This window comes from Vipera ursinii, assembly GCF_947247035.1.
Source record: "Vipera ursinii genome assembly, chromosome: 4".
Classification (NCBI taxonomy): domain Eukaryota; kingdom Metazoa; phylum Chordata; class Lepidosauria; order Squamata; family Viperidae; genus Vipera; species Vipera ursinii.
In genome coordinates this window covers 98517198-98532796 of record NC_139514.1, presented here as the reverse complement: position 1 = coordinate 98532796, position 15599 = coordinate 98517198, and the positions used below count along the sequence as shown (strand labels likewise).

The 15599-nt window shown below is 41.6% G+C and overlaps 1 protein-coding gene across 1 annotated transcript in view; it reads right to left on the bottom strand.

The window, feature by feature from the left end:
* The window catches only part of ABCC4 (ATP binding cassette subfamily C member 4 (PEL blood group)), a 212120-nt gene that overhangs the window by 187351 nt on the left and 9170 nt on the right, over window positions 1-15599 (bottom strand). The window contains exon 2 of the mRNA XM_083361690.1: window positions 248-358. Within this exon, the coding sequence (XP_083217816.1) occupies window positions 248-358 (111 nt within the window). The remainder of the gene's footprint in view (window positions 1-247; window positions 359-15599) is intronic.

The following is a 15599-nucleotide window of genomic DNA, read 5'->3' as shown; positions in this document are numbered from 1 at the left end:
TCAGACAGCAGATTCCACAAGACGACTTAAAACTTTACTTTATTGAGAAAGGCTAGAGTAACAGAAATGCACAAGTCTTTGTTTTCCCTTCTGTCTCTCTTATACACCAGGAAGTCGAGGGTAACCAGTCTGAGTCTGCCTGCTTCTGCCTTCACATGGAATTTGGTTCTGATTACCTTTATTGACATTAGAGTATAAGGAAAAAAAAGACTGAATTATCTGTACTGAGACACTGGGGTTTACATACCATTGCAGCCTTTCCCCGAGCACCTTAGAAGAATCTTCAGTGAGTACTTTGTACATATCATCTTCTTCTAGTTTCCGTTTATGACCAATCACAAATAAAGGGTTTAGCCAGCTGTCAAAAGAAACATCACTCTCCATGTAATTATTGTACAAAACAGCGATGCACTTTCTTTTCTTTTTCTTTCTCTTTCTTTTTCTTTCTTTCTTTCTCTTTCTTTCTCTTTCTTTTTCTTTCTTTCTTTTCCTCTCCCTCTCCCTCTCTCCCTCTCTCCCTTTCCTTCTCATAACCCACACCTACATCTCTTTAAAAAGATTTAAGGTTAATTCACCCAGTCAGAAAAATAAAAAAAAACCCTTTTAGAGAGGATGCCCACAATAAAGCTACAATCAAATGCTTGGAGAGGGGGGATTTTAGAAGTTACAAACAAATTGGGAGGAGAAAGTTTTTTGGGAAGCTACTCTACAAATATCAGAAATGTTCATCAAAACATGAATCGTTAAGAATACATTAATAACAGTGGATGACAAACATAATATGTTGGATTTTACTGCCATGATTCCTAATACTGTAACCTTAGGAGAGCTAGTATTTTTAGATTAGCCACAGATCATTAATAATGCTAGTTGTTTTGTAAACGTTTTTTTAAATATCTGCCAGGAACTTCTAGCTATATATAGTTACAACAAATTAAGAGTGTCTGGGACCTGCTTGCTCTTTTTGTTCTGTTATGTTTGTGCAAAACTTTGAGAGTATGTAATGAAAATGGCTGCATCCGTGACGGGTTTGCTTGTTGCAAAAACAGCTTAATGAAGGTGTTCCACATGATTTTCAGCCTCCCAAACAGACCAGTCAGGAAACACAACCAGCTACAGTAATTCTACTTTATTGTAAAGCCACATTATTGGAGTCTTGCAAGTCTGAAAGTATAAGTCACCCACTGTCCCACCAGCCCATTGCTCACACAGCCTGGTTCCAAACAGGAACCAGGGGTTGGGGAAGCCTGCTATATTAGGTTGTGTGGTCAGGGACTTTTTGATAAAGTTGCATGGATATCCGCTTTGTCGGAATATGTTGTATAGATGCTCCATTTCCTTTTTCTGCTTTTCCGGGTTGCTGCAGTGTGTTTGGGCTTGTCTGAAGGCAGTCCTTATGCAGCTTCTCTTGTGGAAGGTTATGTTGTTGTTTTGGTAGTGGAGCACCTGCTTGGTATGGATAGTTTTTTCTGTACACTTGTGTTCCTAGTTTGCCTTTGTGGTCTCTGCTGATCAACTTACAATCAGCTCCTCAAATTGCGACTTTAATTGGGCCCGAAATTTCCATTGCTAACTGAGACATTTACAGTAAGTGAATTTTGCCTCATTCTACGACTTGCCAGGGTTGTTAAGTGAATCACTGCAGTTGTTAAGTTAGTAAAAATGGTTGTTAAGTGAATCTGGCTACCCCATTGACTATGCTTGTCAGCAGGTTGCAAAAGGTGATCCCATGGCCCAGGGATATGGCAACCGTCATAAATATGAGTCAGTTACCAAGCATCTGAATTCTGATCCCGTGACCAAGGGGCTGCTGGAGCAGTCCTAAGTGTGAAAAATAGTCAGAAGTCACTTTTTCCAGTGTCACTGTAACTTCGAATGTTCACTAAATGAACTATTGTAAGTCGAGGACCACCTGTATTGTGTACCTGCTTCCATTATAATAAAAGTATAATCATAAATTGGATGATATGAACTACTGTGTTTCCCCGAAAGTAAGACACTGTCTTATATTATTTTTGCCTCCAAAAGAGGCATTAGGTCTTAATTTTGGAGGTGCCTTATATTTTTCGTGCCACCTGCCTCGCCTCACGGTGGTGGCATCAACAGTCCCGTCCAGCAGCCCGCGTGGCTGCCAGCCCACTTCTGCTGCGGCCGCTCACGGCAGGAGGCCGCACAGCACATCATGCTGCTGCCGCCACAACGAGGCAAGGCAGGTGGGGGAGGGGGTAGAGCTGCCCCACACGCCCTGCACCCGCTTACTGGTACTTACCGGTAGTTTAGTCAGGCCTTCCAACTTCTCACAGGGAAAAAAAAACATTTTGTGAGAAGTTGAAAGATCTGACTGAACTTTTGTTAGTTCCAAAAACTCCATTTCCCTGCAGAAGAAGACATACACGCCAGAGCTGGAAAGCAGGTTAGCAAAGAAATGCTTTCAAGATGAGGGAGGAGCTGCACCGGGAGGAGTTGGCAGAGGACAAGGAGGAGGCGGCTGATCTATGGGCGAAGCTTAAAGAAAGCCTCTCCAGTGATGCATAGAGGCAGCAGAGCCGTTCGCCATCACTCCCCCCTGGCTCTGAAACGACGGAGAGGGACCAGGCCTGCCCCACCCATCCCATCTACTGTAGCATGGCAGTCCGGCTTGGGAGGGGAGTGAAAGGTCACTGATCAAGGAATGGGCTGGTGGGGGGCCCTGAAGTACCGGTAAGCGGGTGTGGGGTGCGTGGGGTAGCTCCATCCACTCCCTCACCTGCCTCGCCTCGTTGTGGCGGCAGCGGCGCGATGTGCCACACAGCCTCCTGCCCCATTGTAGCAGAAAGGTGGGACGGAGTGGGCAGGGTCCTAACTAGGGCTCATGTTTGGGTAGGGATTTTAGCCCCTCCCCCCAAAAAATCAGGGTAGGTCTTAGTTTAGGGCAGGGGCTTATTTTCGGGGAAACACGGAATTATCATCAGATTCAATGCACAGACTGGTAAACAGCATTAGGCATTCAATCCTGTACCTGAACTGCTCATACCCAAACTAAGACATTTTTCAATTTTCTATCGCATTTTCATCTAGCATCTCTCAACAACCCGGAAATCATTTTTTTTTAAAAAAAAAGAGTATGCAGACCTAAATGAACTTTAGTGTCCTGATAAGTACACATTGCTTTAACCTGACATTTCTTCTCTCTAGTCTTATATTTGTTCTGTTTGCTGAACCAATCTTTGCTGACCCAAGGGCAAGAAGAATGGACAATCATTACTCAAACTGCATAGTTTTTCAGTTCTCTTCCTGAATTCAAAACCCTTTCTGAGGGCATGCCCTTTAGACTTTCAATCGCTCCTTCAAATATTACAGGCAATGAACTATGTTTGTTAGCTCATTAGTTAGCAATGTTTTAGTGCCTTCTCCTGAGCAACCCTGAAAAGAATGACATTTTAAGCATTTACCACCCCCTTCCTCCCCTTCTACTAGGTCAGGGGTCCTCAACCTTGGCAACTTTAAGACTTGTGGACTTCAACTCCCAGAATTCCTCAGCCAGCAAAGCTGGCTGAGGAATTTTGGGAGTTGAAGTCCACAAGTCTTAAAGTTGCCAAGGTTGGAGACCCCTGTACTAGGCCATTGCCTTGGGCTATGCTTCCCTAACCTGGCTGGTGCTTTTTCTTATTTCCAAGAAATAGGAGTAGAGGAAAAATAACAACACACAAAACACCTTTGAGTCTAATTCTTTTGCTTCTTCCAAGAAAAGGGTCACCACATGTACATGGCCACAAGTTTTCTGTCCCCCTTCAGCCCTACACCCAGGGCTTTTTTTCTCATAGAACGCTCAGAACGGAGTTCCGGCACCTTTTTTGGATGGAACCTTGTAGGGTAGGCAAGGCGGGTTGTATGACATGTGTGAGTTCCGGCACCTTTTTTTTTTTTACAAAAAAAAGCACTGCCTACACCAAGCATTCATGTATCTTTGTATATGGCTGAATACAATAATTACAAAAAAGAATAGGAATCCCACAGACCCAAAGAAGTCGGAGAATTAGATGCTGAAAGTACTCCCTTAGCAAGATGGGTATGTAGCTGACTGTCTAAGTCAGGAAAAAGGTGATCCTGCATGTTTTTTTCTATACCAGCACTTTCATCCTTCTGTATATTTTCTATAATAAAAAGTATGCTTTGGAATGCAGTGTGTAAAAAAAATAATAAAAGTCTTTGTGTTTTCTGTACAGTGCACTGGAGTTATCCATTCCAACTGGGTTATCAAACATAACTTGTTTTTTAGCAACAGATCATTCACAGATCAAAATTTGTTCAAAGAACAGGTCAGATGCAAGCAAAAGATGGAAGAGATTTTAGATGCTGAAAACCTGGATAATTCAAAGAGCTAACTTCAAGCTCCTCTGCCTCCAGAATAAATTGCTTATAGTGCTGAACATTATTTATAGAGAAACATGAGAAAGAAACTTGGATCCTCTCTGAGCAACTCACTTATGGTAACTAGATCATAGGAAAGAGACTTGTTCGTTGCTACTTCCAGTCAAAGGATATTAATCACTGGCACTCCAGAATGTGATTAAGTGGGAATTAAGATTTCATTGGACTCTTGATTTGGGGTTTTTTGATTGTTTGTTTTGATAGTATTGTGCTTTTATTTCACTCACTGGACAGTTTCCTGCTAAATGGGCAGCTGTACGAATTGAACTGAACTGAACTGAGTTGAGTTGAGTTCAACTGAATAACTTTGTGTGTGGTGAAAACAAGTTACACAGCTGTTAATGAACTCTTTTAAATTTCAAGCCTGATATCAGAGGGGCCTCACCAAAAAAAAAAGATCCACAAGTGCAGAGTGTCAAACAGAGACAAGAAGAGATCAGGTTTAAAAACTTATTTTGCTGAGTCTGTCCATAATGATTCCTTCTCTGATTGTGTCACTGTGGATCGTAACCCCTTGTGAGGGAGGACCAGAACAAAAGGCAGAAAGTAGGGAGAGGAATGGCAGCCTTCAGTCTCCTTTTGGAGATATAAAAATAGCCACAACTCATCAGCCACAGCCATCCTGAGGAAGAAAAATTTTGGGAAAGGGAGGAAGTAATGGGCTATTTGCGTCATTCAAAAACAGCCTGTAATGTAGTGGGTCTGACGCAAGGAAGAGACGCCAGCCGGGGTACGTGTTCAGCTCTTTATTGGGTGGGGGACGTGCTGAGGAACGAGGGTTACCTGGCCTCCTTAAATATCTAGCCAGGTAGGCGTCCAGCCAATGGGGTTGGCCCTAGGTTTCCCGCCGAAACTAGGTTTCCCGCCAAACCCGTCCAGGCCAACACCCCCTAGTGGCTGTTGCTATGCAGATGCCTGCACTGGATACATAACACAGCCAACTTGTCATTGTTTTATTTTCAAGTACTGTATACCTCTGTGTGTGTGTTTGTGATTGTATATTATTTTTATTTTATACTGCTATTCAAAGTATATATTGTCCAGATTGCTTATTTTAATTTCTTCTTGTTGTATTGGTGTAGCACTGTAGCCTGAGCAAGCCTTTTAACATATTTTGATGTAATGCTGTCTTTCAGCCATTTTTTTCTCTGTATATTCTTTTCTTAACTGTCCTAGTGTCTATTTAGATTTGGATATTTTGGATATTTGAATACCAATTCTCTCATGCTGGTTAATGAGCGCAATAAAGTTAAGTACATAAATACAGCTAGTAAATTTTATCCTGCATTACCAGAATGCCCTTAGGCTAAGATTGAGATAATATTTATCTCTGCCTGCAAACTGAAACTAGGCTGTCTCTGGCCTTGTACCAAGCTACATTTTGGGAAGCCATCCAAAGCAATTGTATTATAAGCAGAGTGAGATGGATCAGGATAATTTTCTAGAAGCAGCAGCTTCCCTAGCTCCACTCCTAAATCTTAAATCCTAAAGTAGTAAAATAAAATACATAAACTTGTTAAGGACAATATATAACTAATTATATCAAAAGTAAAATCACAGGAGATTTTGCTTCTAAGAAAGCAAGTTTAAGATCAGTCAGTTATGAACTTCCAGATTCAGCCTGCATGACTCTATAGCCTGTGAGTCATATAAAGCAACCAATTCCTCATTTTCTTTCTGCAAGGAAATAAAAATACAGCAGGGCTGAATGTATAGATGCCAGGCATCTAGTAGGAAAGAAATTTGCATTTTGGTGGGTCATAAATTTTATCAGTATAGAGCAGGAGTCCCCAATCCCCAGTCCGTGGACCCGTACAGGGCCATGGCATGTCAGCAACCGGGCTGCACAAACAAGCAAAGCCCAATCCGCAGGATGCAGGCAGCACACAAAACCACACCCACTCCGCTCAGCAGAAAAACCTCTTGTCATGTAACCGGTCCCTGATGCCCAAAAGGTTGGGGACCTCTGGTCTAGAGAATATGGTCTATTTTCCTGGGGTTTGCTCAAACTCTGTCAATCCCAGGATAGAATATTTCCATTCCCAGATCCCCCCCCCAAAAAAAAGATCCTAAAGTTGTAAGATATGAGAATATCTGTACATAGAATTTTCTGCCTCCCCCCCCCTTGAAGAATTTTTTATTTTCTCCAAGAGGACAAAATTGGAACTACCTGTAGAAAAGCAAAGGAGATAATAAACAATACTGTTTCCACCTGCCCCCGCATCACTTTGGGGTACTGTATACATTACTTGATAAAATAGAGAAAATAGTTAATAAAAAGGAATTAGTATAAAATGCCAATGGCTGCACCCAACACGTCCTCTTTAATGCCTGGATGTCTCTGAAGATTATCCATTCTTCAGCTGAACAATTTAACCATTTTCCCAACATGCTTTCTTGCCTCATATATAAGAGTGTTAAGCAAGGTTTTAAGTCCCTATCCTCTAAAGCCGTGGTGGCGAACCTATGGCACGCATACCACAGGTGGCACACACAGCCCCCTCTGTGGGCACGCGCGCCTTCGCCCCCGTCCTAGGCTTTCAGCTGGGTTTTATAAAACCTTTTCGCTTTAGGCCTCCACCGCCGTGTGCAAAAAAAAAAACGTTCAATCATCAATCAATTTCAACTTCTCTTGGGGAAAAAAAGATCTCACAAAGTTGGAATTGATTGAACTTTTTAGTCCCACCCAGTCTGCTATTACCACCGCATCCACACCCACCCAATGGGCCACGCCCACTCAATTGGGCACATCCACCCAATTGGGCACACCCACCCAATGGACCATGCCCACCCGGTACCCTATGATACAGAAGTGAGTTTTGGGTTGCAGTTTGGGCACTCGGTCTCTAAAAGGTTCACCTTCACTAGATGCAAACAACCAGCACCACTCATAAATAGCTAAAGCATACAACTTCATAGTTCTCACAAGAATCTCCCCAGATGTTTGTGTTCCTCTGGGAACAAGCAGGTAAGATGTTGTGGATCTTAGGACGGGCTTAGGACGGTGCAAGGACCTACCTTCCAGCCTGGCTAGCATTTTCCCAACAAAAATTCAAGGATCCCCCCCCCTTAATCTGGGTGTCCCTGTTCATAATTGGACAAAGCCATTAGTCTTTTTTTTACATGTTTTGCTGTGCTGTTTCTTGTACTATGTCACATTTGGTGCTCTGAATTAATATTCCCCCGTTATGTTACCACATGATGGCCCAAAATGGAGATTATGCAGATCAATTTATCAAAGTTTCTACTGAAGTTGCTAAATTCTGCTCAATTGCAAGTATTGTTAAAAAGAGCTAGGTCTAGACTCTCATAATTGCAATTTGAGCAGCCCATAGGGTTTGTAATTAATTAGTGCTTGGTTACCTGTAATGGACCTAGAAAGTTGATGTTAGTTTCTCATTTCTTTTTGTTTGTTTGTTTTGTTTTAAGTTTTATCATGTTTTGTTTTGGCCTGACTACAAATTTAATAAATAGTAATAAATAAAGTTGATCATTGAAATTGTTCCTGCCGCACGAAAGGAGAAGCAATCTGAAGAATAGAGAGTGATCTTCTGATGGGCCCAGACACATTAAAGCCAATCAAATGCCCATGCTCCAGAGTTTCCCAATGTTTCCGGCTTTGTGGACTAACCGGGGTGGGGGGAGAGGGGGGAGGAAAGAAGGAGAGAAAATAGTTTACCTAAGCGACAAGCGTGAATGGACACACACAGCTCTAATTACACAAGTGGCCTGCATGCAAATGGAGCACACTTTCACACGGTCGCCCACTGCTTACACAAGTGAGGATGCATGCACAGGTTGGGGACCTTTGTCATAGTCAGCCTGTCACTGCTTCCACTATTCTCTAATGATTCATTAAGGGTCTATGGACTAGGGAACTCCCTATTTCAGTGACAAGATCTCAGCTGCACTGTTGACTACTGTACGTTATTTCATAATGTTCTATGGTTCCATATGGATCCTCTTCCCAATTTCAGGCACACAACCATTATTTGAATTTGCAATGACTAAATAAAGTAAAATCTGAATGATCTGTCCTTGTCTGAAAGTATTTAGGGTTTCACTTAGCCAGAGTTAATAAGATGGTTGCATGCCTCAAGGTATTGTGCAACACTTCAAACATTTTAAAGTGTTATATAAACTCTTCAGGACAAAAGCTATTATTTGGAGTGTATTCAATCTCCCGAATTATTCCAATTCAGACTATGTGACTTATTTACATTTTCAGGCTAAGCCTAAGAACAATTCAGTCAGAGATCAGTTCTTGATTTGCTTTCACATAGCAGACAGAATTTTGCCAGATTAAACCCTTACTACTCCCTGCTTGTACTAGGGAGTGGCTATCCTTACTCTCTGTCTGGAATGGGACAATTCACCGCAGCTGTTATGTATTAGGCTTTTTAGGAACACCTAAAGCACTTGTATAAGAGTCACCACCAGGAGGCGTTGAACTGTAACTGTTTTGACGGGAAGCAGTTTCGGCGGGAAACAGAGGTTCAATCTGATTGGTTGGCTGCGTACCTGGCCAGGTACTGGCCAGGTATATAAGGAGTGCAGGTAGCCCCTATTCCCTAGTACAGTCACTTCCACCAAATAAAGAGCTGTTATGTTGTACTCATCGGCCTGGCATCCTTCCTGCTCTCCAGAACCCACTACACAACAGCAGCCATCTCACTATGGTCATCTTACCACACCCAACTCAATGTGGCCATCTTGATGCAGCCAACTCACTGCAAGAAAACTCGCCGTAGTCAACTCGCCTTGGGACAACTCGCCACAGAAAATTCAATGCGGATTAACACAATAAATGTTATCTGCCATTGTTTCTGTGACATAATTTCTACCTTTGACAATGGAAATACTGTCAAAGAAACAGTAGCAGATAACATTTATCACATTGAGTTATCCCACATGGAATTTTCTGTGGTAAGTTGTCCCATGGCAAGTTGGCCACAGAGAATTGCCCCAGGGTAAGTTGGCCGTGGTGAGATGGCCCCTACACCCATGCTGCTACTTTTCCCCTTCTCCTTTCTGGAATGTGCTTCCTTATTTCTGGGAAACTGCCATTTCACTACTGTCCATCACCCCAGCACCCCCTCCAGGGACACCATCTCTGACACTCGGCAAATACAGATCTCAAAAAAGAATAAATTCTGCAGATAAAAAGGTATAAAAGTGTATGTGTATGGCAGAAATCAGTATTTTAAATGATGTGTATACAAATGGTTTTCTCATTTGACACATGGCTATTCTTGAAAATACAGTATATCGTGTTCAGTTCTTAGAGGCAGTGAGCCAAACAGAGACTGCAATATATTCTTGTGACTTTCATTAAAAAGCTTCAAAAATGAGGGATGGGTGGAAATTAAGCTACTTATTATTTTCAAAAGTGACATAAATGAAGGCTACTGCTAAGCTTGTAAGCCGCCCGGAGAAGGGCGGGATATAAATGGAATTAAAATAAAATAAAATAAAATAAATAAATTAAGTATGAAAATTTCAGTTTGCATCATTTCTAAACCAGTGTCAGTTGATAGGTCACAACTACATTGTTCTACAATCTACAATCATTTCAAGGGGATTTTTCCTTTAATCATCTCTCTCATATATTACGCATGTTAACTTGATTTATTGCTCAGACAGCTTTCCCCAATGAATTACCCAAGAATTATTCCAGCAGCCATTTCCAGAAATGTATGCATGACCACACACACATTAAAATCCACCTCTCTCACCCAAGCAGACGATCTGTGTTCTTAGCATTTTTTCTAAGACAGGTAAAGAAGAAGAACAAAATGGAGGTCAATGTAGATGACACCAATATTGCAAGCTGCACCATCAGCCTTTAGTTAAAATTTAAGGGGGAAGATCTGTGATGGCTTCTGAGATAGAACACATTTTCCATTGGCTCAAGGGCTATTCAAAGACTGTATTCAAAAGTGGGTTGATTTAAGGTACTTCCAGTCAAAATCCTAACTTTCCCCAAACACTTTAAGGCAGGGCTGAATATTTGAGGACCTGCCCATTCTGAGGACCAAGTATGGCTCTCGGCTCATGCCTTGGCATGCTGAAGAGCTTTGGAAACTGAAAAAAAATGCATATGCCTGGGGGGGGACACTTTTGGCACTCTGATTTATGAGCCATACCACTCTGTGATCTTCCCTTACCCTCAAGACATTACCCAAATTAACTTACGCATTGTTTTCTCTGCCTATTCTAAGATATGCCAGCGAAACAGGGACACTAACCTCACAATCGATACAAAAGTCTCGAATGGCGCAAAGAGCCATGGAAAGATGCATGCTCAGCACCACATGACAAGACAGAAAGACCTGCACATGGATAAGAGAACAAACGAAAGCATACAAAATCATCAAGAGAGTAAAAGTACTGAAATGGAAATGGGCTGGTCACCTAGCATGAAGAACTGATGGCAGGTGGACCAAGGCAGTCATAGAATGGATCCCACGAAACAGACCTAAAATAAGATGATGACATCAGCAAGTATTGCAGGCCCAACCGGCAAAGGAAAGCTCAAGACAGTATTGGTTGGAAACACGTGGAAGAGGCCTCATCCTGCTGTGGATAGACGATGGCTAGGATGATTGATGATGATGATGATGATGATGATGATGATAACGATGTTATTGTCGATGATGATGGTGGTGGTGGTTTTTCCTAAACCATAGAGTCTGCCATTCCAGTTCTGCTCCAGCCCAATTCCCATGGTCCCCTTCCAGCCAAGGCCTTGCTCTGAAAGACTCCATAGAGCCGTGGTGACGAACCTATGGCACGCGTGCCACAGGTGGCATTCAGAGCCCTCTCTGTGGGCACGCGCGCTGTCGCCCCAGTCCTAGGCCTTCAGCTGGATTTTATAAAACCTTTTCGCTTTAGGGCTTTGCCGCCTGTACAAAAAAGGTTCAATCAATCAATCAATTTCAACTTATCTTGGGGGGAAAAAAGATCTCGCAAAGTTGGAATTGATTGATTGAACTTTTTAGTCCCACCCAGTCTGCTATTACCACTGCAGCCACGCCCATCCAAATGGCCACGCCCACCAGGCACCCAAAGATACATAAGTGGGTTTTGGGTTGCAGTTTGGGCACTTGGTCTCTAAGAGGTTCGCCATCACTGCCACAGAGGAAGGAATGTTGCCCTGAGATTCTTTTCATAATGAAATAGTGGGAATTCCCTTTTTTTTTTTTTGCAACAAGGTCGGCAGGAAAGCAGCCTGAAGGACATGCTGGAACATTTAACAGCCTCGGTGCCTCTTTCTGGAGGATCCCTTTGAAGTGGGGGGGGTCATCAAAGCTGCCACTTTTTGTACATCTGGCCACCACCACGTTCTGAGGAGCATTGCATATTGACAAGGAAAGAACAGATAAGGTTCTATGCTCCACCCAAGTATATTCTGTATATTCTGCCTCCCCTCTGTCCCATTCTAGGTCACTCACAGCACCAACTAAAAAGCCACAAATACAAAAAACAAACAACCAAGAACAACTGCCATCTTTTTGCATCAATGTCCTAGATTCTTAACAGTTGGACATTTATTACCAGTAGTACAGGTAGTCCTCGACTTGCAACAGTTCATTTAATGACTATTCAACGTTACAAGGGCACTGAAAAAAGCGAATTATGACCGCTTTTCACAGTTACGACTTTTGCAGCATCCCCCTAATCATGTGATCAAAAATTAGATGCTTGGCAACTGGTTCATATTTATGACCGTTGCTGTCTCCCAAGGCCATGTGGTCCCCTTTCGCAACCTTCTGACAAGAAAAGCCACTAAGGGAAGCCAGATTCACTTAACAACCGGGTTACTAACTGGACAGTCCCTTGCCTGAAAGGGTATAGGGTCTCCTGACTGAGCAGGGGGTTGGACTAGAAGACCTCCACGGTCTCTTCCAGCTCTATTCCGATTGATAATTGCAGCTGTTAATCACTTAACAACTATAGCAAGAAAGGTCGTAAAATGGGGCAAAATCACTTAACAAATGTCTCACTTAACAACAGAAATTTTGGGCTCCATTGTGCTCGTACGTCAAGGACTACCTGTACTTGTTTGATATGATATGGCAATTTCTGTAAGCTGGACAAACAGAACATCTGGAATTTGCAATGGTAGTAAATAGTGGCAAATGTCTGGATTTATTTTATTTTTTTACCAAGCTTGTCCCTAGACTCACACACAAGAAGGGCAAGAGGGGCATCAGCAATCCTGGCCTATGCATATTTGATGTTACTACAGTTCTCCCTCCTCGCCTGCCAGTAGGGGAAAGCAGTGTTGGAAACCTACATTGAAGAATCCTTAATATTTGAGCTAAATAAAATATTTTTAGACTAGCAGAAATACATAAACTGCACTTCTTTAAAACAGAACAGAAATGTGAAGAGATAGTTTTACTCGTTTCTTGGGGCTGAACTACAATGCATCTGTCCATGGAGTATTAAAGTCTGCTCTAAAGCCCAAATTGATGCATGGAAGATAAGAACACAAGGAAAATGTTTGCTTCTTTTAAATATGTAAACATTTACTTTGCCTTTAAAGACTTCAGTTCAGCTTACAATGTAACACTTACAACTGAATGCCAAAATAAAACTCATAACATCATAAATTAGCTCAACCAAGTTTTAGGATAAAGAGTTACTTGTTTAAGAATAAATCCGTTAAAATTGAATAAAGCTTGCAAAAACAAAAATGCCCAGCAAATCCATTTGTTCGGTTTACTGAAGTTATCATATTATATCAAACAAATATTACTCAGTGGTGGGATTCAAATATGTGAATAACCGATTCTCTGTGTGGATGCCGCTTCCAGAAGTCTATTCTGGGCCTGGGCAACAAAAAATTAGCTACCAGTTCTGCCGATCTGGTGCGAACTGGCTGAATCCCAACACTGGTATTACAAACACAAGAGTTCAGTGACACTTACAGAAGATACAAGCATATATAAGAGTCAAACAGTTCGAGGAGGCCAAGATAAACTTAGCCTATTATACATTGTACAAGGTTTTCATGGTGGAGCACCCTCAGCAAATCTTTCTTAAAATTTTTGCATCCACTTAACCAGCTCTTTAACTGGTAAAATTTAACTATAAATAAGGACTAAATATTATAGATACTCATTTCTGTTAAAATGACTGTATGCTATGTAGTTTGCCCTTTTAAACAATTCATATATTTGGGGACAAGTGAACTTTTCTACTAGTTGTTGTTATTTCCTGGAGTAAATTCAGTGAGACCCATAGATACAGTATATAGAATGTTTCCCTGTAAGAAAGATTTGGTTGGCAATAATTTTTACCTGCATTTGAATTAGTTGTTTAGCTCGGCAATTTTCTTTCTGGTGCAATACCATTTATAAATTTCCTTTATAAAATTCTATTTACTTAACAGTGAAATAAACAGTATGTTTTTGTTGTTGTTGTTAGCTGCGAAGTCATGTCCGACCCATCGCGACCCCATGGACAATATTCCTCCCGGCCTTCCTGTCCTCTACCATCTTCTGGCGTCCATTTAGGCTCACGCCTACTGCTTCAGTGACTCCATCCAGCCACCTCATTCTCTGTCGTCCCCTTCTTCTATTGCCCTCGATCTTTCCCAGCATTAGGCTCTTCTCCAGTGAGTCCTTCCTTCTCATTAGGTGGCCAAAGTATTTGAGTTTCAGCTTCAGGATCTGGCCTTCTAAAGAGCAGTCAGGGTTTGACCGGTTTGATTGCCTTGCAGTCCAAAGGACTCGCAGGAGTCTTCTCCAGCACCACAGTTCAAAGGCCTTGATTCTTTGGCGCTCAGCCTTTCTTACGGTCCAACTTTCACTGCCATACATTGAAACTGGGAAGACCATAGCCTTGACTATACGCACTTTTGTTGACAGGGTGATGTCTCTGCTTTTCAGTGTGAAACAGTATGTTTAAAGCCTTCTAATAAGCTATTATGACAGATTAAATAGATGGAAAACCAAAGCTTTGCATGGACAGCATTTGAAAAATATTGAAGGAAAATGTGATAACAACTTGACATGGGCATGGCTTAAGATGGGAACCATCAAGAAAGAAATGGAAGGCAAGTACAAAAAGAGGGGATTAACCAACTGATTACAGAAGAAGAAATTTTTACAGCAATTAAGGAACTGAAGATGGATAAAGCACCAGGCACGGATGGCTTGACTGCGGCCTATTATAAAAATTTACAGTTAGAGATGATAAAACCGTTAAAGGAATTGTTCCAGGCAATCCAAAGGGGGGGAAAGGTGCCACCGTCTTGGAGAACAGCTTTTATTTCTTTGATTCCGAAGGAAGACCAGGATGCTACTCTAGTTAAAAATTACAGACCGATATCGCTTTTAAATACAGATTATAAGATATTTGCTAAGGTTTTGGCTAATAGATTGATGAGGGTTCTGCAACAGGTGATTCATGGGGATCAAACGGGGTTTATTAGTGGTAGCCAGATGAAAAACAATGTGAGACATATAGTTGATGTGTTAGAGTTTTTGGAAAGGCACAACCAGATCTCTGCAGCGCTAATCTTTTTAGATGCTGAAAAGGCCTTTGATCAATTGAATTGGCAATTTTTGTTGAAAGTTTTAGACAAAATGGATTTTGGGGAAAAATTTTTACAACCGATTAGGGCATTATATCAAAAACAAACTGCCCGAATTATAGTTAACAATAGCTTGACAGCAGCATGTAATATTGAGAAGGGCACAAGGCAAGGGTGTCCGCTATCGCCCTTGTTATTTGTGTTAACGTTAGAGATATTATTGGTTAAGATTCGGAATTCGCAAAAAATTAAGGGGATACAAGTTGGAGATCAGGACTATAGATTGAGAGCATTTGCAGATGATCTGGTTGTTACAGTGACCCAGCCAGAGAACTCTGTTGTGGACCTGATGGAGATAATAACACAATATGGTAAGGTTTCTGGATTTAAAGTAAATACACAGAAAACTAAAATTCTGGCTAGAAATATGACAGCTTCACAGAAGGCCCTTTTAGAAGGATTAACTGGATTTGAGATTGTTAAAAGGGTTAAATATTTGGGGGTGATTTTGTCGCCCTCTAATACAAAGCTATATAAAAATAATTATGAAAAATTATGGGGGAAAATTCAAAAAGAATTGGAGAGTTGGGAAAAATTGCAATTGTCTTTGTTGGGACGGATTGCAGCAGTGAAAATGAATGTC